This window comes from Toxorhynchites rutilus, chromosome 2 (genome assembly GCF_029784135.1).
Source record: "Toxorhynchites rutilus septentrionalis strain SRP chromosome 2, ASM2978413v1, whole genome shotgun sequence".
NCBI classification, from domain to species: Eukaryota; Metazoa; Arthropoda; class Insecta; order Diptera; family Culicidae; genus Toxorhynchites; species Toxorhynchites rutilus.
Window position 1 is genome coordinate 39,421,920 of NC_073745.1, and position 24,224 is coordinate 39,446,143.

General features: G+C 40.2%; 1 protein-coding gene across 4 annotated transcripts in view; it reads left to right on the forward strand.

Annotated features, from left to right (window-relative positions):
• The window catches only part of LOC129764883 (phosphatidylinositol 4,5-bisphosphate 5-phosphatase A), a 64,504-nt gene extending 41,588 nt beyond the window's left edge, over positions 1 to 22,916 (forward strand). For 3 of the 4 annotated variants that reach the window (XM_055764441.1, XM_055764442.1, XM_055764439.1), the window contains 7 exons: positions 8,088 to 8,210; positions 8,585 to 8,810; positions 9,060 to 9,235; positions 9,301 to 9,531; positions 9,592 to 9,745; positions 18,002 to 18,292; positions 18,350 to 22,916. In XM_055764441.1, coding sequence (XP_055620416.1) covers positions 8,088 to 8,210; positions 8,585 to 8,810; positions 9,060 to 9,235; positions 9,301 to 9,531; positions 9,592 to 9,745; positions 18,002 to 18,292; positions 18,350 to 18,631 — 1,483 coding nt within the window. In that variant the 3' untranslated portion in view covers positions 18,632 to 22,916. The remainder of the gene's footprint in view (positions 1 to 8,087; positions 8,211 to 8,584; positions 8,811 to 9,059; positions 9,236 to 9,300; positions 9,532 to 9,591; positions 9,746 to 18,001; positions 18,293 to 18,349) is intronic. The other variant, XM_055764440.1, reaches the window with a different exon arrangement.
• Positions 22,917 to 24,224: the final 1,308 nt, after the last annotated feature.

Here is a 24,224-nt window from a genome sequence, read left to right on the forward strand (position 1 = left end):
TTATGTGCATTAGTTCCAGCATATAGATTTCAATGAAAAAGATCAAGAAGAGAAAAAAGAGAGAAGTATGGATGCCCGACCGGCACTCTCAGAGTCTCTTTACACTGTGCCAGCAACTGCCGAATCGGTCGAATCGATTAGAAAAGAGTGCGAGTTGGTTCTGAAAATTGCATTCTACCTACTTAAAAGTTTTTTTTGGCACGGGCCAGTCGCCACATACATGCATACAAATTAGACATAATTAATTTTTAAAAAAAGTGTCCACGTGGAAATTATATATATCCCCTCCCCCTCACCGTGGACAAACGTGGACATTTCGTGACCCCTACCCCCCCTAAAGTTGTCCACGTGGTATGTGGACAGCCCCTTGGAGGCACAATATTCAGCAAAAGAAATCACACAAAAGTTGTATAATATATAATACATTGCTTGTATTGTGATATGATTTGTATTCCATTTCCACTAGACAAAATATCTGTTGCATCAAATCAGTCTACATAATTTTTGCGTTCGCTCATCCTTTCTCACAACACCCATTTCTCGTTTGAGAAATTGTTGAGTAAACATGGTTTTCCAGTGCGCGGGAATTCCTTCTTAAGATTCATTGCACCTCTGATAAATTGCCGAAAAACGTGGTCGCACTTGATGGAAAAATCACAAAACCAAATGTATTTGGTCGCAGTATTATATGGATAGAAAACATTAAAATAAACTCTTTCGCTTGAATGTAATTTCCAATTCCTAGGGGAACTGGCAGATTATTTTTCAGCAAGGATGGCATCTGATTGAAACAAGTTTTTGGATCAAAAAGTAACAAGTATATAACGCGTAGACAATTTATGCTTCGAATGAAGTGTTATCATAGCAGTTCGTTCAGTTGTTTAGGAGCTATTAACGCTCAAAATCTCGGTCTCTGGCGTAACGCTTTCGTTTTCGAAACTTTGTTTTTACACCCCGGTATAGAAATGAAAGACGTAGTCCTACGTCAAAAATTTATCACGCCAAGTATTAAAATTACTCAACAATTGCTGAGCCTTAATAAGAAAGACTTTAGCACGTTCACTGATCTTATAACATGACACTGTCCGAGTAAAGACCATCTCAAAAACATGGGTTTAGTGCAATATGATATTCGTTGCTTTTGTAATGCCGAAAGCGAAACCTCAGAACACTTGCTCTGAAATTGCGGAGCTCTGACAAAACGCAGACTTCAACACCTTCATAAGGCTATTCTGGAGCCCAAGGAAGTTTGGTCTGTGTCGCCGATCAGGACTATAAATTCCATCAAACAGATTATTCCTGATAGGCACCTATCTCGCTATAGCTTTTTTACTTCTTCATCAATAAGCAGTAGATAAGCTTGAAGTGCAGTATAAAAAATGGGGCAAACCACATTAGTTCAAAATATCGGACGCAGTGGTTCACACCCAACATCGGTAGGCTGATCAAACGTTCCGTTTTGAACGGGACGGTACCGGTTTTTCGACCGATTTTGATTGTCCCGTTTTTTAATCAATTTGTACCGAATTTTGAGTATACAGATAATTCTTATATTCCTTAATATTCTGCTATCATTATTTCCAATATTTTTTTTTCGAAAGAACAACTGATGAACGAATTGGGATTTACATTGTTGCATTCGCAGAGATTTCACACAACTGTCTTCAACATGCAATCGATAATCAATGGTAAATCAATTGTAAAAGCGTCCTGTTGTGCTACGGGATTCAACTGAAAACCCATGCAACTCAACATTTATTTTCCTTGTTGAAATAGACGATGTGTCTGCCACTGTCTGACAATTTCGACAATTTTATTAGAATTCTTTAACATAAAAGGAAAAAAGTCTAGTCTAACACACAACAGTAAAAATGGATTGTATCAAAGGCCATTCCTAACTAACCATTGAAAGTAGCGTTAGTAAAAATCTTCATAACTAAAGGAATAAACAGTAATGAGACAAAAAGGTGGAACTAATATTCTTTGCTAGTTGCAAATCGTTGGGTGCAAATATTCTCAGAAATTGAAAACAAATTTCTACAGTGTGAGGAATTCGTGAAGTTTACTAATTATATTTTATGTCTGTCTGGTAGTACCGTACTACGCTTGCATTGAAAAAAATGGACAATTTTCGGATGGCGATAAAAAAATTACAAAAATATAATGAAATGGTACAAAGTTCCTATAAAACATAATTTTATTGACCATGGTACTAAAACATTTCTATTCCTTGTCGGTCGGCCTTCCGGCAGTTAACCAAAACTTCGCCGTTGCTGTCGAAACCATACTTGTTGGCATGTTTTTTAGTTCTTTTCTAGCTTTATTCATCAGTTCCTCCTCCGTTTTCGAAACTAAATGGTTGGAGTAGACCCTCCGTTTCAGGCTTGCCCAAAATCCTCGATAGGATGCAGCTGGGGGACGTTCGGGAGTTGGCGGACTTCGGAATCTTCAAGCCATTCATCGCCTCCAGCGACTTCTTCGCGTAAGGGACGAAGCAAAAACACCATATCCTCGTCCGGATGATATTTTTGGATGAAAGAGGCAACTTCCAGCAGCTTAGTTGTAAATCTCCCCGTTCATCGCAAGTCCCGAACGGAAGAAGAACGGCTTTGGCATTTCCTTTTTGCTGATGGTTAGCCACAGAACCACCTTTTTATGGAACTTGCTGTGGGAGATGTACTTCACGTCGAAACTTACCTCACGATCGCGTTGCACCATCGGACGACCGGAGCCAGACTTCCGTTCGATGCTCTCATCTTCTCCAGAAGTGTAAGGATATTATAGATACCGAAACGGGTGAATCGGGTGGACTCAAAGTACTTGACAATGTCCTCTCTCTTCTCAAGTGCAAACCATGGAGCGTAGTTGCTTCAATGTTTTCATCATAACTTCCGCAGTCATATTTTCTTTGGTAACTCATGGGTTACTATGATTGGTGATGCACAAGTGGTCTCGTCATCAGGCGTTAAGGACGCATGAAAAATTGGTAAATTTTGTCCATCCCTTTAATACAATCGTTAGTTGAAAGCATTTTTCCATAATGAAATGTGGACAAGGAAAAGTCACAACTCCAATGTTGAAATCACGAAACAATTGTCAAACAGAACTTTTATCTGGAATGTGACAAGTTTATGAGAACTTTTCAAAACCATAATAATCCAAATATTTCTTCGTTTTAGAGATCAAAGTGGGTACATATAAAATTGATTGTTTGGTTTCGGTTTTATTCACTCAATTAAATTCTTAAAATTCGTTTTTTTTTTTGGCTGGCCTACGTGTCTAGTTTTTATTCCGGAACTAACGGCTATTTCAATATGGACACTACAAAAGTATACCGACAGCAAACGACGCCATATTTTTTCCCGCTCTCTTGACATTTCTCTTCAGAAAGGTTTGCCATTTCATAATGGAAAGATATACGATCCAACAACGAGTCGAGATTATTAAAATTCACTACCGAGATTCGGAATCAATGGCCTCAACTTTAAGATCGCTACGTCTAATTTATGGTCGTCATAATCGTTCTGCCAGATCAACAATTGAGCGTCTAGTGGAAAAATTTAAATCCACAGGCACAGTACAAAATGTTCCCGTGTTAGTGAGACAAAGATAAATCTTCAGCGATGAGGCTCATTTCTGGCTGAATGGCTTCGTCAATAAGCAAAATATGCGTTGTTGGTCAGGCAGCAATCCACACGTACTCCATGAGTCACCATTGCATCTCGAAAAAAATTACGGTTTGGTGCGGTTTAAGGTTCGGCAGCGTCATTGGGCCATACTTCTTCCGTGATAATCAAGACCGGCACGTTACTGCTACCGCTCAATGATAACCGAATATTTTTGGCCCGAATTGGATGATATGGACTTGGACAATATGTGGTTTCAACAGGACGGCGCCACAAGCCACACAGCGAATTAACCAATCGATTTATTGAAAACCAAGTTTGGTGAGCGTGTTATCTCACGAAATGGCCCAGTCAATTGGTCGCCTCGGTCTTGCGATTTGACGCCTTTAGACTATTTCCTGTGGGGCTACGTCAAGTCTATGGTCTATGCCAACAAGCCAGCAACGATTGATGAACTTCGTACGAATATCGAACGTGAAATTGCAGTAGTATCGGCCGATTTATGCTTGAAAACCGTCGAAAATTGGGTTCAGCGTCTGGAGAAGCAAGCAAACAGAAGCAAGCTTGCCCGTGGTGGCCATGCAAAAGAAATCGAGTTCCATACATAATGGCATCAAATGTTCTTTCACATGGATAAAAAATTTAATTGATATCCAAAACCGTTTTTGTTTTATTTGAAAAAAAATAGTGGGTTATATCTATGATATAACCGCAAGGTTCACGTGGAACTACCTTAGCTGAGCAATCATTCGTTTGTATTGATTAAATTCTTGATTGAATGAAACAGTTTCCAAATTCAATTGAGTTCAATATGCTCTGTGAGTGAAAAAAATGAACAAATGCCGTGTAAAGTCAATTCATTTATTGTGATTGATTGTTCTTCGTTACAAGTAAATTTAATGACGGACCTTTTACGTTTGGTATGATGACTAGAACAAAATATATGTACGGAAGAATTATCAAACGTTTGATGAACCAGCCTAAGGCTGAAAATCTTTCCAATAAAGACAAAAAAAATTATCAAACGATTATTTTATTTTACATTTCCCTCTGAAGTTTACATCCCAAAAGTGTACATACTTCTCGAATCTCGAATTTGCTTGAAACTGGGAAGTTCATTCGCTTCTAGTGGCTGCACGATTTTCCCAGGTTCCTAAGTTTAGAAGATCATGTTAGGACAGACATATTCCACTCTGCACAAAGGCAAGCGAGGACACAAGTACTCGCAGTTTGCATTTATTTGCAGAGCCGATTTCCCCAGAAACCACGGTTTTGAAGTCTGTGTTAGGGAAACACATTTCAATCGGAACAAAAATACCCCCGATTTGTATGAATTCGCAATGCCGATTTCCCCACGCTTCATGGATTTGAAGTCTGTGTTAGGGAAACACATTCCAGTCGGAACAAAAATACCCCCGACTTGCATGAATTTGAAATACCGATTTCTCCAGGCACCTTGGTTTAGAAATCTCTATTAGGGAACACATTTCGGTGGGAACAAAAGCTCCCCCTACTTTCGTGTGTTCTTTTTCTTCTTTTTGGCTTTAAGAGGGTTTAAACTTTTCAGTTCACTCGCCTCTAGGCTCTTTCGTGTGCTTGCAATGCCGATTTCGCTGCTTGGTTTTAAAGTCTGTGTTAGGGAACATTTTTCGATGAGAACAAAAGTCCCCCTACTTTCATGTATTTGCAATGCCGATTTCCCCAAGGCTGCTTGGTTTTGATGGCTGTGTTAGGGAAACCGTAAATCGGGCCAATCAAAACGATGCAGTTAGGGCGTTTAGATAACGCCTAATATTTTACAGTTTTTCAATTGTTTATCTAATGAAAAACAACATTTTGTTAGTTGCGATAGATGCGTAGAAATATTCCCTATCAAGTGATGCAAACATCTCTCCTATCCAGTACGAAATGTTCGAGCTATAAGCATTCGAAATCTTTCATTTTTTCCTGCATGTTCTGTGTTTAGGTTTTCATTTTACCCTCCATATATTCCGGTTAGACGTAGTCCCACGTCAAAAAAAACTTTTGTAGAGCTCTTATTGAAAAACCCTTTAGAAAAGGGATTGTGTTCCATCAGGACAATGCCGGCTCTAGAACCTCTTGATCGGAAATTTGATTTTAATCTCATCAAAAATCACCAGACAAATTCCATAAACATTGAATCGTTTTCAAGGTTGTCTAAGTGGTCGTAGATTATTATATTTACGCCATCACATTCACTAGGCTGACAGTGAAAATTGTGACGGATAGTGTCATCAGGTCCAGCCGAAATGTTCTTTTCTACACCCAAACTAGTGTTGTCAGAAAACGTTTCATCTTTGGCAGAAATGATGTCATTTAGTGTGCTGGAGAGTCAAATGCGCAAACAAATAAGCTATTTAAAAAGCTTAAAAAAATTTCATTTGGGATTGTGCCAAAAAAAAAGTCCATGCGAAGTCAATGGGAATCGAACCAAGGCCGGCTGGAATGCAAAGCTATTTTACACGACCACGCTATCCACATGGCTAATGATGCTTCAGCAGTTGTTCAGCAAATACGTGATAATATTGCACCTGATTATAAAATGAATCTGAGAAGTGTTTTCTAATAGTAAAAAAGGAGCGCATGAAGGAGGACAATATCTATCTCGGTCTGGGCCGTGTATGTGGCAAAGTATGCGGAAAGCTTATTTGTCTTTTGTTTCGCTCGCTCGTATTAATCTTATATTGCTGTACCATGTATATTATACAAATGCTTACCACAGTGTTTGGATTTCGATCAAAATCGAATGATACACAATGTGTCATGCAAGTAAACTCTCACGAACATATAACCAAATATAAGAGGATCATTCAGATACTTGTATGAATGTCAGTAATCACTTGTGTAATATTTAGTGATTAAACTAAGAGAGGAACGAAGACTGTTGATTGCATATCCGATCTGTATCAAACATCGCATACCATTTTCGAAGCCTGCATACAAGTTTGAACCACATATATCGTCCCATTTTACTATAGCGAAACCCACTGCACAGAAAAGTCCAAAGCAATAAATGATACAAGAAAAATTACGTCTTCATTTAGTCACCATTTGCGGAGATCAGCGAATGGGAAAAGAGATAAAACGCGAGAGTTTTTGCTTCTCACTAGAGCGGTGTTGCTAGTAAAACTATGCGGTCTATATGAATATACATATTTCAGAGGATAGCGGCGTTAAAAATGGAAAATATAATCTGACTACCCTCCCTTAGCCTCTATCGAGCTAAATAATCATATAGTTTGCACTCTCTGAGACTTAAAAATCAGGATCTGCTACATTAGCTGAATGTGAATCTTTCGCTTTGCGTGGTCCGTACGATCCTGCTGTTTCATGATGCATGGAGAGGTCGATATGCATATGTTAGAGGCAAAGAATAAAATAAGCTTTCTGACCAAAAGCGTATATGATAGCTTTGCTTGCATGCTGGTGTGCAATAAAGTGCGAGCCGATGCAGAGTTGTCTCGTTCTCTTTTGTGTCGTGATTAGCAACACATAACAACAAAAGAATACCGCTGGGGGAAATGTTTCCTGAAAGATCATATTTGAACGAACGAAAGCGATTTTTTCAATGAGTGGATCATTTGGCAAACACTGGCTTACCAGTATTTGTGAGTCATGACATTTTCAGTTATGTTGTGTCTCATTTAATGTCATAAATCGGGATGACAAAACATGAGCTAAAAATCAATTTTGGGTGTAGAACTGGGACTTCTACCAAGGTTTCGACTTAATATCGAACGTATGGAATGGTTGGATTCTATGGGATTTTTGGGAGAAATATCCGTTGTTGAATTACTAATAATAATTGTCAATTATTATATTTAATTAGATTATTCCATGGCGGTACAAATGAAATGCCTTTGATGTTTGAATAGAAATGTGAAATGTTTATTCCATGTTTCAGGAAAAGAATATAGAATAAGTAGATAAAAATGCTTTCGGTTTTATGAAGATCGATTCAGCAAAGATCGATCTTTTTATAAAGATCGCCCAATCAATCATAGCTCTAATGCACCCTTATGGTCCGAACCTGAACCAAGTAATAGTCAACTGTTCCTGTCTATGACGTATGATTTTACTGGTGGAAAATTCGCCTCAAGAGAAGCTTGTGAAACTCAACTCTCGTTTTTTGAAGCACTATTTGCGATATGTTTTGGTGGTACTGGTCTGTTTATTATATACATTTTCTAAAAGAAGAAATTTTGACATGTATGTCGGCTATATTGTTTGAATAGCTCACGAATACTTGGGAAGTTTATCGCGCACCCCGAACAGTTTTTCAAACTTTGTTATTGAAATTTTACTCTTTTTTTTGATGATTGCTAACGGAGTATGTGTTTGTGTTCGGGAAAAAACCTGTCGTTTTAAGATTCATTCTAATAAAAAAAGGTAAATTGCTCGACTAATAGTTTCCCCTTTTTCCGTCATCTCTTTTCACAGATTATACATAGTGACATGGAACGTCAGTGCAAAATTTCCGGAAAATCTATCTCTCCACAAACTATTGGGTTTGGACCTAAACACCAATCAGGAGACGGAATTTCCAGACTTTTTCGTTATTGGGTAGACAAACTAATATATTTGAAGGGCTCAGAAAAAAAGGGGTGTAAGGGACTTGATCGTTTTTCGCTTCATCAACATTTTTTGTTTCGTTAATAACTCTGTTGCAAAAACGTTCCAATTTGAGTTTACTATAGAAACTGATAGACGAGGTTCTCACCTACAGTTTAAATTGTCAAATACGGTTGAAAATGTGTTTGCAGCTTAGTTATGACCAAAAAAGAGAGTCGATGAACATGTTGCTTACTCCCCTTTTCTTTTGAGTCCCTTCACTTCACTTCACTTCTTTGTTTTCAAGAGGCTTTAAACTTTGCAGTTCATTCGCCTCTTTTTGGGCCCCTCATTTGTAAGCTTAACTAACCAATACTCTTCAACAGGCTGCAGGAGGTGAACGCTCAGCCCCAGAACACACTATACAATCTCTTCAAAGATGACCTCTGGACGCAGAAATTTAAAGAGATCCTCAAGGAGAGGGACTACGTAGTGATTAAGACAGAACAGATGCAAGGCCTGCTGTTGTCGGTTTTTGCCAGGCGAAAACATTTACTCCACCTTCGACAGGTGGAAACCGAATACACCCGGACGGGACTTGGAGGCATTTGGGTAAGTTGTATCGTGTGAACCTTAAGGCTGATTTAGACGATGCCAGTCATCGCTCTAGTTGAAGTATCCAGTGAATAGAGAACAGACACTCTGTTCAAGTTAGAGGCCAATTACTTGTTCGATACTGGTAAAAGTAACTTGAACAGAGTGTCTGTTCTCTATTCACTGGATACTTCAACTAGAGCGCTGACTGGCATCGTCTAAATCAGTCTTTACTGGTGCGAAAACTCTAGTAAGGACCTATTCTAGGGCAACAAAGGTGCTGTTAGTATAAGGCTGAATGTGTACGGATGCTCAATTTGTTTGGTCAACGCCCATTTGGCAGCCCATGATCACATGCTGGAGGAGAGAATCAACGACTACGAAAAAATTGTTCAGGAACACAAGTTTCACGTCAAAACGAAAGAGGCCATCTTCGATCATGAGTTATTTTGTGTGAATTTGATTCTCGAACAGTCGATGTTTATTGATTGGTTTACATTCATTACAGCTACGTATTTTGGTTCGGCGATCTCAACTTCCGGTTGACGGGTGAAGCTACCACATCCGCGGAAGAAATCCGTGCAATGGTTACAAAGGATCAGCTGAAAAAGCTTATCGAAAAGGACCAACTGCTACTAGTCAAACGGGAAGGTCGAGCATTTCAGAAGTTGAATGAACGACTTCCTCAATTTCCGCCCACATTCAAATTTGAGCATGGCACCAATGATTACGATATGAAGTAACGTTTCTGAAATGTTCTGTGTCAAGGCAAAGTCTATGTAAATGTATTTGTTTATAGGCGACGTCCCGCCTGGACCGACCGGATACTATATGCGGTGAAGGAGAACAATTACCGGAATGTGAAGCTCACGGTGGAGCAGACTTCGTACAAAAGCCATCCCAGCTACAACATAAGCGACCACAAACCGGTATCGAGTGAATTCACTATCAAGGTATGCACTTGTAGACCCATTTTACACTGTCTCGGTGATTACAAAACCTTAATCAAAGGAAAGCCCGAGGCTAGGCTCCACTATTCTGTCCATTTAGCTCGTCTCATGTGGCGTTTCGCCACATTGTAGCGTGATTTCATTTCCCATTCCGCTTTCCGACTTCCCGACGGGAACAGAAGGCTCACCACTGTACTTTGTAATACATACCATTTGTTCATCCGGATAGGCACAGGGGGCAAGGGGAACAAAATAAAAAGCACATCACGGTGGGGTTGCTCATTTCGCTTCTACTTTCACTTCCTTCATTGATCATTATTGGAATTGTTATGCACTACATATTAAATCATTATCACCACATTCGGGACTGTTTTTTTTTGTATTTTGCATCGTATCTTCTGTTTAATTTCGACACTCGGATTAGACAGATTTCGGTTTGGTGGATTACATTATTTTATTATTTCCGTAGAAAACAAAATATTGTTTTTAGTCACAATCCAACAGTCCGCCAATCATGGCATTTCGTTTCATGAAGCGTTCCACAGAGGCTTCATGCTGCTTCGTGCTGTAGCAGGAGAATTCTTGGGAAGGAAACCACGACAACGCCGAGAATTTAACCGATGCAATGAACAAAGTTGAAGTACGTTATAAGTTAAATAAAGGAAACGAACAACCAGCTGATCATAACAGAATCTGGTTTGGAAGTAACGTAACGAGATGGTTGACGAGTTAGACGAGCTCGTTGATAACAGAGTGTCCTCTACGGGTACGAAGCATGGACGATGTTCTAAGAGAACTCGCACGCACTTGGTGTTTTCGGACGTCGAGTGCTTAAAACAATCTACGGCGTTGCTCAGGAAAACGGAGCTTAAAGAAGGAGTATGACAGATGCAACGATTCGGCGGATCCAGTAGTCAGGAAGTCAACAAAGTTAGACGATGGGCGGGACATATTGTAAAAACGCCGTACAACAACCTCTCAAAAGTGTTCACATCGAATCCGACGGGGACAAAGAGAAGAGGAGCTCAGCGAATGTGGTGGTTGGACCAGGCAGGACTTGTTTATTTATTTATTTTATTGACATCTTTGACACAAAGTCACACAGATTGATTTCGGACACTTAACACTATTCTTAAAAAATACTCTGTTAACGTCGAAAGCGAAATGTGTACACACGTAATTGAAAAGTCTGCAGCATCTGTCAAGCGGGCTACTGTAAGGTGTCTTGGAATCCATAAAAGGTTTTTATTGCGCAGCTGGCGTGACTTTCTGTAGCAGAATACTGCAGTCAATAAATTTGGTCTTAATCCCGTATCCACATACACTTACGTTCCCACTACGCTTACATCTCACTTCACTTTTTTGCAGTTTTTTCACTTATTCCCGTTTCCACCGATCGCGAAGTGTAAAAATGAACTCCGTTGTACTCATTTCTCTTTTTTTCACGTGAAGTGTATTCTGGAATAAGCAGTGTTTGGATTTCGATCAAAATCAAATGATACACAATGTGTCATGCAAGTAAACTCTCACGAACATATAACCAAATATGAGAGGATCATTCAGATACTTGTATGAATGTCAGCAATCACTTTTGTAACATTTAGTGATTAAACTAAGAGAGGAACGAAGACTGTTGTTTGCATATTCGAGTTGTATCAAACATGGCACACTATTTTCGAAGCCTGCATACAAGTTTGAACCGCATATATCGTCTCATTTTACTATAGCGAAACCCACTGCACAGACAAGTGTAAAGCAATAAATGATACAAGAAAAATTACGTCATCATTACGTCACCATTTGCGGAGAGCAGCGAATGGGAAAAGAGATAAAACGCGAGAGTTTTTGCTTCTCACTGGAGCGGTGTTGCTAGTAAAACTATGCGGTCTATATGAATATACATATTTCAGAGGATAGCGGCGTTAAAAATGGAAAATATAATCTGACTACCCTCCCTTAGCCTCTATAGAGCTAAATAATCATATAGTTTGCACTCTCTGAGACTTAAAAATCAGGATCTGCTACATTAGCTGAATATGAATCTTTCGCTCTGCGTTGTCCGTATGATCCTGCTGTTTCATGATGCATGGAGAGGTCGGTATGCATATGTTAGAGGCAAAGAAGAAAATAAGCTTTCTGCACTGAAAGCGTATATGATAGCTTTGCTTGCATGCTGGTTTGCAATGAAGTGCGAGCCGATGCAGAGTTGTCTCGTTCTCTTTTGTGTCGTGATTTGCAGCACATAACAATAATAGAATACCGCTGGGGAAAATGTTTCCTGAAAGATCATATTTGAACGAACGAAAGCGATTTTTTCAATGAGTGGATCATTTGGCAAACACTGGGAATAAGGTCCAACGACCGATGGCGTCCAAAACGAAAAGTCTCGTCAACTCGATAGAGTTTGCAGTCCGATGAGCACACATCTTACATTTTTGTGACGTAGAATCACGTCTTTCATTAAGGGTGCCAAATCAGAAAACAGGTCACGTTTTTATGGAATAAAGTTGGGGAATACCAAGTTATTCAATAAGTTATTAATTTATTTGGGTCCGCGTGCTAGTTGCAAAACTCTCTTCAACTAGGATTGCATTTGCGCTAATCTTGATCATAATGAAGCGGTGCTACTCTTTTCGAGGTTGTTGAGATTTATTTCGTTTATTTAGTCTCCATGAAAGTAAATATCGTCCTGGGTTGTTGTATATGATTTGGTTTCGCTTATCTCGAGCATGTATTGTTCTGCGAGGACAAGAATGAATCATCAAACAATTATCATCAAATGATTCTACAATAAAACAAAATATTTCAGGGCGACCAAACTGGTAGAATGGTTATTTCAAAAATAAAATAATATCCGCATTTATAGACAAGCGACTTGAATTAAACTACAGCGTAGTTCTACGTCAACAATGCAGTCGTATCTTGGATACAACCTCTTATATTTTTTTAAAATTCGTTCAATTAATGAAACGTGGACAGCATGATATGGAGCCAAAATGTGGCTCCTACCCATGGCGAAGATGAAGGGGGAAAAGACCCTTCACCAGACGCTTACGGTATGTCTGATTACGTAGAACGCACAACTGAAGAGATGCGTATACTGATGTAATCCGGTACCACGCCTTATGGGATTTGGCAGGGTAGAGCCAGATGAAGGGAGGAAAAAGGGCATATGATATGATGTTCATGATAGGTCTAACCATAGATTATGGAAGGAATCACGCTCTAAAATATGATCCTCGCGGAAACACTAGCAAAACAGCTCAAGATCAAAAGGGCCGATATTTTTCCATTAAACCAGCCTTGAAGATCGGTGTGATTGATGCAAGCCTCCAAACATCCGATAAAATGTCATCCATGAGGGAGTAGTTGAATATAAACATGACGGGGGCTGCTAACGATGCTGCACGGTTCTTGACGAAGGATGGTGGAGTATAGTCCGGAGCTGGACCTTTCGATACATCAACCGAACGAAGAGCTTAACAAATTTCCGAGTTTTGACTGCCATAAGTTACGTCTACCGGAATACCAGATGATTTTTTTGCGAGCATTCACAAACGACTGAAGCCGATCAATATACTCCCTAAAGCAAAATTCATCCATACTGCTGTACTCGGCTTCTGCGGGCTGTGCATCATACTCCCTTTCTGCAGTCCAAGAGCGAAAGAAACGTTTGCGGGCCTTACGCAGACGGTTTCGAAGGTTACGCAATTGCAGATTCCACCATGCTTGTTGAAAGTCCATAGAAGGCTTCCGAGACTTTACCGGAACCATATCATAGATTGTCGCATAATATTGTCATAAAACACGGATGAGGGGAGAGCATCGTCTACGGTTAAGTAACCGTTTCACTTTCAGTACGAACGGTTATGTAAGCTTTCCATTCACGTTGGCAAAGATCGTTGTTTTGTCTAAGTCCTGTAGACAGCACAGACTCAATAGGAACAACCTCTAGTTTGGATGAGGCATTGAGCGGCAAAAATTCTTGCACATCTTGATCAAAGTACCATGCCAAGTTGGATAAATTACATACACCCGCAAAATTATAGGTGATATACGTATATGCCATATTTTATACGCATATCAAGCCGTATATGCTAACCTAACATGCCGGGGGTTCGAGTTCGATTCCCGTTCTGGTCGGGGGAATTTTTCGTCAAATAAATTTTCTACGACTTGTGCACTGTGTCACGCGTATCCTAGAGCTTGCCATTCAGAATGCATCCAAGGCGTGTTATTAGGCATAGAAATCTCAACTAAGTACTAAAGGGTGTGTCACATCAAATTGCATCACGGAAAAAACGCTGTAGAAATTCGCCCAGTAGACCGATCCTTTTGAAAATTTTAGACAGTAAAATAAAAACTATTAAACAACTTTTGGCATTTTCTTTTTATTCATACTTCGAGCCCAAGCCCGTATGCTCACACCTTCCTCTTTACCCCGTCCATAAGGTTCTGTACAACGTCAGGTTGTCGTTTTTTTTTAACAGAAATCCATTTTCTCTTGAAGTCCGCCTCCGATTTGACAACTTTTGGGTTCTTCCGGAGGGCCTGCTTCATAATCGCCCAATATTTCTCTATTGGGCGAAGCTCCGGCGCGTTGGGCGGGTTCATTTCCTTTGGCACGAAGGTGACCCCGTTGGCTTCGTACCACTCCAACACGTCCTTTGAATAGTGGCACGAAGCGAGATCCGGCCAGAAGATGGTCGGGCCCTCGTGCTGCTTCAGTAGTGGTAGTAAGCGCTTCTGTAGGCACTCCTTAAGGTAAACCTGCCCGTTTACCGTGCCGGTCATCACGAAGGGGGCGCTCCGCTTTCCGCAAGAGCAGATCGCTTGTCACACCATGTACTTTTTGGCAAACTTGGATAGTTTCTGCTTGCGAATCTCCTCCGGAACGCTGAATTTGTCCTCTGCGGAGAAGAACAACAGGCCCGGCAGCTAACGAAAGTCCGCTTTGACGTAGGTTTCGTCGTCCATTACCAGGCAATGCGGCTTCGTCAGCAATTCGGTGTACAGCTTCCGGGCTCGCGTATTGCCCACCATGTTTTGCCTTTCGTCGCGGTTAGGAGCCTTCTGAACCTTGTATGTACGCAGGCCCTCCCGCTGCTTGGTCCGCAGGACGAATGAACTTGACAAATTCAGCTTATCGGCGACATCCCGGACCGAACTTCTCGGATCACGTCTTAACTGCTTAACTACGCGCTTGTGATCTTTTTCACTGACGGAGCATCCATTTTTGCCGTTCTTCACCTTCCGGTCGATGGTTAGGTTCTCGAAGTATCGTTTTAGTACTCTGCTGACCGTGGATTGGACGATTCCCAGCATCTTACCGATGTCCCGATGTGACAACTCCGGATTCTCGAAATTAGTGCACAGGATTAATTCACGACGCTCTTTTTCGTTCGACGACATTTTTCCAAATTTACGAAAAATTGACAGGGAAGCATGGCCAAAGTGATCTATACACTCTTATCTGATTATAAGCGAAAGCTGAAGATATAATTCCTAAAAATTAAATTCCTACAGCGTTTTTTCCGTGATGCAATTTGATGTGACACACCCTTTAATGAAAATTACACAAGTAATACTACGATGAGACGGTGACGTTACTCTAGGAACGTTAGTACCATTTAAGAAGAAGAAGAAGAAGAAGAAGATAAAGCCGTATATGTGCGACAATGTTATATAAAATGAATTGAATTTACGTATATGATACTGCATATCACGATACTAAGATGGTCGTTATACTGATGTTCGACATAATCCGTCAATGGTATTGAAAATCGTGTTTTTTGCTTTTCGTACGATTTCGGATACACATGATGCATCATTTAATTGGTATTTTATACGATTGTAATTTGAATTTATACGCGACCTACCATGTGTAAAAGTTATACGATTTAATGTTTGCTGGGTATAATCATTCAAGGCAATAGTCGTGTCTCGAGGGCTGGCCATTTCGAGTAACTGAAGGACGCCATGTTGCGTATAGATATAGAGATGACTGCAAGGACAGAGGTATACGCAACAAAGAAAAAGCGATTCGTGTACAAGAATGACTTTCGCACACACGCACGGAGCGCACAAAATCAAGATCCCGTCGATTATTGCCAAATACAGTAAACATTCGGTAACTGGGCGAAAAGGGAAGACCAGTTATCGACATTCGCGTTTTAACTGGTCCGGCGTGTAAAACGTCAAATAAAATCGAGGGGAACTTCAATGAATTGTTTGATTCGCGTTAATCATGAAATTGGATAAACAAAAGGATTTCAATGGAAGATTCGCATTGAGTGCGACAACAGGTATGAAATATAATTTGAAGAAATGATTTTACTGTAATTTAATCAATGTTTTTGTCATGCGAAAATAATGTCAATTTTCATAACATTCCAAATTACATTCGAAGCCCCTCACAGCAAATCTTCCATTTGAAAATGGCGTCAATTGTTTACGAAATTCGGCTTTTTAACTGGTCCAAGGACCAGTTAACGTTCGCCCTGTTAAAAAGCAGACCGGTTAAACCAGGACCAGTTAGTGAGCGATTACTGTAGTAGGCAGATTTGTGGGATGTACCTACCAACCGACAACAGTTATGAAAAATCTTGAACGCGCGCTGCTTTATCCAAAACCAGATAGAACTCACTCAGGCAATGATGAACGGTGTGCGACACTCTGGCTGATATGTCAAGACTTGCAGGGATTCTTGACAAGACCGAGGATTCAGTTTTCTTCGAATCGTGGTACAGGAACGTGTTATATGAAGAGCGGGTTTTGGCGAGCGGGCAAAATTTGCAACTAGTCCAGTCACACTTGCAACGTTAGCGGATTTGCATACCCGGATGAAACATGAAGCTGGACTTGTTGAGCTTAAGCTCAATGCGCCTGAGACTAGAAATCTATTAGCAAACGATGCTGAAATGATGATACAGAGTAATGATATAGAAAGTCCTGTAAATATGGTGTTGGTATCGAATATAAAAGGTATGAGTAAAAGAGAGGTCCTAGCGAGGTGATTGGTTCAGCTGGAGCGAGAGATTAAAGAATTCCAGCCATGGACCGCTGATTAGGTTGTTAAAAAGATCCAATTTAAAAATTAAAAAGTCTCGTGATGATAGACAGTACTTTTCGTTCAAAGAATTTTCCCCCAGAAACAACTGATGTAACTGATGTATTTCAACTGGACTCTCAATTTATCGTTAAAAAAAGTAACCGATGAAACACTATGACTAAGTGAAAGCGTGAAAGCGACACGGAAGATTTTAAAGGAAGATTGCAGGCGAACTGCGTCCGGGAGCTACGAGTCGAGCGATGTGAGAAAATCTCGAACTTCCTCAAGCGGAAAAAACCGGTAATCCTGTTCATCGACGAGAGCATGCTTAGCGTCGATCCCATATCAAGTTCCAGAACCGATCGCTATATTCGTTCTCTCTCGGTAGAAGACGTAGCCGCCAAGCATAAAAGCGGTCTGAAGCCAAATGTTGTATTTTGACAAGATGGGGCTTCGAGCCACATCTCGAACCACTCAAAAGTGGTTGCAGGAACATCTGTCGCTCTGGGCGAAGGATATGTGCCCGCTATCCAGCCCCGATCTTAATGGATTACTTAACATGGGACGTTATGAAGACCAAGGTCTGTTCTAAACGCCACCCGAGTGCACCAAGCCTCAGACAAACATTGACCCGTTCCTGGCGAGAAATGGATCCAGGCTACACCTGCCGTGCGTTCCGGAAGCGTGTGTAGGCCATAATTGCAGCAAGAAAACCTCGATCGATAATTAATATAGTTTAAGACTGTCAGAAACATCCCCCTTTTGAATCAATAAAAAAATGAAACCGAAATTTTTGAGAGTTTTTCCAATTTTGGCATTGTGCAATGGTGCAAACATGACTACGCATAAGGTACAAAAGACCAAAATCATTTCATCAATACCATCGTTCTTCGTATCGTTCGTATCGTATCGTATCGTATTATCGTCTTCAGTTTCGCTTCGTAGATAAACAGTTTGTTTTTAGCATCTTTAGTTCTACAACAATGAGTTTTTGTTTCTTTTTTTTTCTTTTCCTTCATTTTTATGTATAATTTACACTACTACTAACCTTTGTGTGGTCGACGTTCGCACTTACCACTGCTCAAAAACAATTACAAACTCGACAATCTGCACTGTACAAAACCAAAAAATCTAAACTCAATCGACGGGAAATGGGTGTGTGTGCACGAAAACAAACAACATTTGCATTCTCTCGGATGGTGGTTCAGGTTACCCGTAAGCCTCAGTACAGCGGTGAGCGCTTCAAAGCTCATCACTATCAGCGGCTTAGCTACCGCATGGCGATCGCCAACGGTACCGAGCCGTTTGCCCGGTTGAACTCATTTGATGACCTCGTTTCCGATCTGGTTGATGGCGCACAGGTATACGAGGACACAACCGAGAGGACCATCGTGTTCAAACCGGTCGAACTTTGGCTGGTGGGCGAACCAAACACGATCGAGTACACGATTCCGGCCGAGTTCGAAGGAGGCAATGCCGATTGGATCGGGATTTATCGGGTGAGGAAGCATGAGAGCGCCTGAGCTTTACCATTATTACTTAACATCTGTTTCTAGGAGGACTTCACCAGCTTGAGCGAGTACCTGGCGTACGAGTACACCGAATCGCTGAAAGACAAGCAGCACCTGATGAACGACCAGCAGCTGCAACAGCAGAAAAACGCCCGAACAATTGAGCTGACATTCTCGGAGAATGTGAGCCTTCCACTTGGGGCCCGCTATCAACTGTTGTACTTCCAGAGCACTGGTGCGCGAGGAGTAACGGGTCTGGTAGGCATTAGTAATTCCTTCCCGGTAGAAAAGCGTTGCCCGTCGCCTTCGTTCGACGATATCGATTGATACCGGATGGGTCAACCCACTTCTTCCACAACCACCACCACCATCACCCATAATTGAACTATTGAAACAATAGCTTCTCGCCTGGCACCCATGTGTGATAAATGATAGTCACTAAATTTACTTTGCATCAAACGTATTCGGAAGCAGTAACAAATTGGGTAAAGTTCCCGTAGAACTAGTTAGTAGTGTGGCCTTACAAGGTAACATTAACGCAGATTGTTTCGCTGGATACTTCCTGGAGTATCGACATTTGCTGCCTGAGAATTATGTCGTGAAAGCAGGGTTAGAATAAAGTAGAGTTATATTCGTACAACACCAAGTAGCATGCAGAGTTGAATGAAGCAAGTTGCTGTAAAAAGTGTCCATGGTGTTTAGTATTATCCGGCGCATAATCGAACATAATTTTCCCCAAAAATGGTCAATTTTTGAGAGTATTGAAATTCTTGTCGTTCCGATTTTTACAAATATACCAAATCAACCTTTTACCATAAATGGAAAAATATGCGTGTTAAAAATATGAAAATATTTTTTCTCTCTAACCAACAACCATTTCTAGATTATTCTCTTCAACAAAATCATATAAAAGTGTTCAAAACGATGATATTTATCAGACTAAAAAATCAAATTATTCGCGAACAACAAATTCTTTCACGGATATTTTTGAAAACCAACAACCATTTCTAGATTATTCTCTTCAACAAAATCATATAAAAGTGTTCAAAACGATGATATTTATCAGACCAAAAAATCAAATTATTCGCGAACAACAAATTCTTTCACGGATATTTTTGAAAACATAACAAAAACTATGAAAAAGTAAACGTTACAAATCAATAATTACTTCTCGGTTCAATGTTACAAGTGTAAGTATTCAGTCATCTTAATCTGGATATCCGTTGGTCACGGTCTCGACAGTGTTCTTCTGCTCCTTTAATCCGCTAGTTGTCTTCCTCCTCCCAATCACGAACGTTCAATGTTCTCTCCTCCAGATGTCATTCTACCCATCAAGGTTATTTCGTCGTCAGGTATATTCAATTCAAAAGTAAAGGTTATTCATATTTAAGGTAAACTCTATTCAGTATAGAACCCTCCACCTGTCTTTCTTTAGATCAACAAAAGATCATTGAACCCTAGGCTCAATTGTAATATGGAACAAAGTCCTTCAGACGACTTTGCTCAACTCTATTTCTTCTCAATCCTGTTGTTACATTATTTTCTTCGATACAATCTGTCACTGACTCTTCCACGTTTACCGGTTCCTTATTTATGCTTGAATCCGGCACTGGTACTTGTTCATTCTCACTTGATTTTTTCACCCAGTTCCTCTGGTTCAGCTGTATCCTCCAATAAACCCTTCAAATGTGAAGCAATCTGTTGTATACCTTTCCAGATAAACTTGAGCGAATGGTTACATCAATTCCTTCCATCTTATCAACGATAAACTCCTCTGGAGAAAACTCTGAACTGAGCTTGTTCTCTTTTCTCATCCGCTTTGCTAAAACTATCTCCGATCTCTATGCTGCTGGATCTCGCCGGGTATCGGGATAATTCTTCCCCTTACTTATTCAAAATGTCCGATGCCTTGGCACCAGCGGCAAGTTTTCTCTTTTGCAGTTTTCTCTTGTTTCTCTTGCAAGTTTTGGTTTGGACACATCCATGAAAACCGCACGCATAACACAGGACATTTCATTATTTTGGACTCTGCTTGGTTTGGTCAAGAACCTACTGATGACGCGATTCTGCTTCCGCTCAACTTTTGTCGTTTTCTGAACTTTACACACTTCGTTCTGGTTGCGATATTTTATTTCAATAACTTTCTCCTGGAAACGAACGCTTTCAGCGCTTCGATGTCAGAAAATGATTGGTCATTCTCGAGAATTTTGCGTTGCAGTTCTTCACCTCAATACCGCTCCTGACCTCCGGAGCATATTTCTCAAATCCAAACTCCATTAACTGTTGCCATAACCGGAGAACATAAAAATTTAGCAATTTCTGATCGGTGATTTGGTATGATTCGAAGTAGTATTCTAATGATCGTTTCCATTCTTGCCACTTTTTGGCTAGCTTCCTGCTCTCAATTTGTTCACAACGGAACATCGGAATCGGACGGCTCTTAGTTTGACTAACTATAATAGAACACATTCATTCTGCCAGTCGAATGTTTCATGTATACCCACCATAATTCCGGCCTAATGGTTACATGCCAGCCACTGGTCATATTTTATGTATTTTATGTATGTTATGCCAGCCACTGGTAATTTTTTATGTGTATTTTATACGCTTTAGAAACTTAAATTTGTAACAGGCCTTCTACTCAGTTTTCATTCTAGGCACTAACACACACACTAGACACCTAAAGATTCACCGGGCTAAGCCTCACCTAAGCCTCCTAGCCACAGTTATCATTCTAGGTCCTCGCGCACTAGAATTCAAATTATTTTCGTTTCACATCGAGCCCCTAGCCACGGTCACCCTTCTATGCCCTCACACACTAGAATGTCGATTATTCTAGGCCCTCTCACTCTAGAATTTCATTTTTTGTTTACGATGTTACATTGACCAGAGTCTGGATTTTAAGCTCTCTTCAGAACACTGATTCGTTTACATTAGAATTCCGACTATTCGATAACTTGTCACTCAATCTCGGATTTCTACTGTATAGCTTGTCACTCAATTTCAGGCTTCTATTACAGTAGAATCTCGATTATCCGTGAGCGGATTATACGCGAAAACGAGTTCCCTAGATTCTATAGACCTTCCCGAAATTTGTTATTGAGTGGTAGCATCTTGCGGTTTTGTTTTGGCCATGACTTTCACGTTTCCTCAACACGTCCTTACAGATGGATAGTTAAATGCTTCCTGTATTGATGAAACATGGTTTTCGTGCTCTAACATCTTTTTTTCGTGTTTGCACCTCATTTTTAACCCTTCATTGTGTTATCCGCGATTTTCGTTATACGCGGTGACCTAGCCCGACTATTTCGCGGATAATCGGGGGTTCTACTGTATATATAAATGAGTTGTCACCAGTCGCCACTTGGTGGCACTCAATCAAAATTATTATGCACCTACGAATTTATTTCTTTGCTATTCTCTTTCATTTTCTTTCACATAACCTAAAAACCGAAATTACCCTTCTTCAATCGGGTTCGACCTACGTATTATGGCCATTTTTCATAAAATAAGAAATACCTTTAATCCTTATCGCCAGGTGTACGTATTCTGTCTGCTTAATCTGGATATCCGTTCGTCTCGGTCTCGACAGTGTTCTTCTGCTCGTTGTCTCCATCCTCCCAATCACGAACGTTCAATGTTCTCTCCTCCAGATGTCATTCCACCAATCAATGTTCTTTCGTCATCAGGTAGATTTAATTCAAAAGTGAAGGTTATTCATATTCAAGGTAAACTATTCAGTATAGAACCCTACAACTAGCTCTATATTGTTGTCTAGTTTTCATCGGAGATGAATGAGAGCATCGACTCAAGTGAAGGAACCTTTTTCGAATATTCATCATTGACAACATTCTAACAGTATATTTATGTTAACTCAAAAGAATCTGAATGTGAATGTTTACAAAAAAATTGCTATCTTTCGTATACAAAAAGCTGTAAAATTGAATATGAACAATCGTTTTGGGTTTTGTTTAAAGTTTATGTGCAGCCTTTCCAAACACCCGGTATAAGTTTGCTTGCTTCACAACAACTTATGGACACTACTGAGTGAAGAAAATAGTTTCTGAATGAAACTCTGGCGTAGGGTGATAGATAACGATATAGAACTCTGAGTTAAGAACTAGCTAATTATAAAGATTTTAATGGTAAGTTGCCTAATAAAGGCGAACAATTTTTCTTCCTTCAAATATTAGTTGTTCAACGTTTCTTTCAAAACGCTACATCAGTGGTTCTAGAGTTACAAAGTTTTAATTTAAATGCAACACTCCCTAGTTAAATAATACTTTCACGAAGTGGAATGGTTCAATTTCGCTTCGCGTATGAGTTGTTTTGATGTTGATAGTTTATTTCTGTTACTGTAGGTGTAAAGTTTACAAACTGACCAAGGATCGCTGCAACATAGAATCGGTCTTACGCGAAACAGTAATGATCGGTAATCTCTATCACTAGCTATTGGGCTCTATTGTTGATCAATTATATTTACCGAACAACCATCTTTGTCGATTGTAGCAAACACAGCCAAAAATACACTAATAACCCCCTCTTGGAAACGAGTTCCACCACAGTAAATAAATTGCATTTTTGATCTATTTGGAAATAGGTTACAGGATAAGCGTGTCGTTGTTTTTCTTTGATAGACGCAGAAAGAAAGCATTTTGCCCTTAGTCTTTATTTTCAAGTTATCAGGCCCAGAGCCAGCCCAATGCAACTATACCTAACTTGTGGCCCAGCGGGCTCTTCTGGTTAGCCCATATGGTGTTATTTATTTATATATTTATAAAGTATAATAATAATTATCAAAAGGCGGAATCTATGCCCTAATGATATTTTAGTTGGGTCAAATTCTCTTGAAGTTACGTTTAATAGCTTCCCTACATAAATTGAAATCAAAACCCTCTGAAATTCTGTTGAACATTCTAAGCAGACCGGATATACTTTTGTGCGTATACCGCACAAAACTTCGGTTCCAGAAACTTCTTGGAGGCACCTGTAGTTGGAATAAACTGTGCAATGCCGGACACTCTGTTCTCGCCGCACAGGCGACATTGCGGCGAACAGCTAAGGTGTCTAAATTGATTAGAAGGCATCTACTCTCATAGCTGGGTAGCCGAAACGGATCCTTCCACGGCAAACGTCGAAGAGAAAAGTAAGGACTCCCAACTTGACAGCCGTACTCAAGAGCCGAACGTACCAGCGAGCAGTACAAAAACTTCAAGCAATATATGTCGTTGAAATCTATACCGATTCGAAAAAAAAAGCCCAGACTTCTAAAAGCTTTGTCAACAATATACGAAATGTGCTGCTGGAATGATAGTTTACTGTCTAGAAGCACACCTAGATAGTTGATACAGTTTGCTCGCTCGATGGAAGTATCCCAGAGTTTATAATTGAACAAGATCGGTTCCCTTTTTCTTGAATAGATGATAATGGCACATTTACTTGGGTTCACCTTCATGCGATTAGCTATACACCATTAGACAAAACTATCCAAATGTTGCTGAAGTAGGCAGGTATCGGCAGTCGAGTTGAATTTAACATAAATTTGCACATCGCCGGCGAATGACAAGCGCGGAAGGCTCAGCATAAAATTGACGTCATTGAAATACAAGAGGAAAATCAACGGCCCCTGGTGGCTGCCTAGAGGAATCCCAGATGGAGCATCGAATTCGTGTGAGAAATGATCACCAATTTTTACAGCTAGTTGATGGCCAATGAGATATGACCGCAGGCAACCGATTATTCTGCCGCCAAACCCTCCATTTTAGAAACCGCCATTTCGTGATTAATGCTGTCAGATTGAAATATATCGCATCTGTTTGTTTGGCGCTATTAAAACTTTCCGTTATATAAGCCGTGAAAGACCACAGATTGGTTACAGTAGTTCTCTTAAGCATAAATCCATGTTGGTCTTCAGCAATGT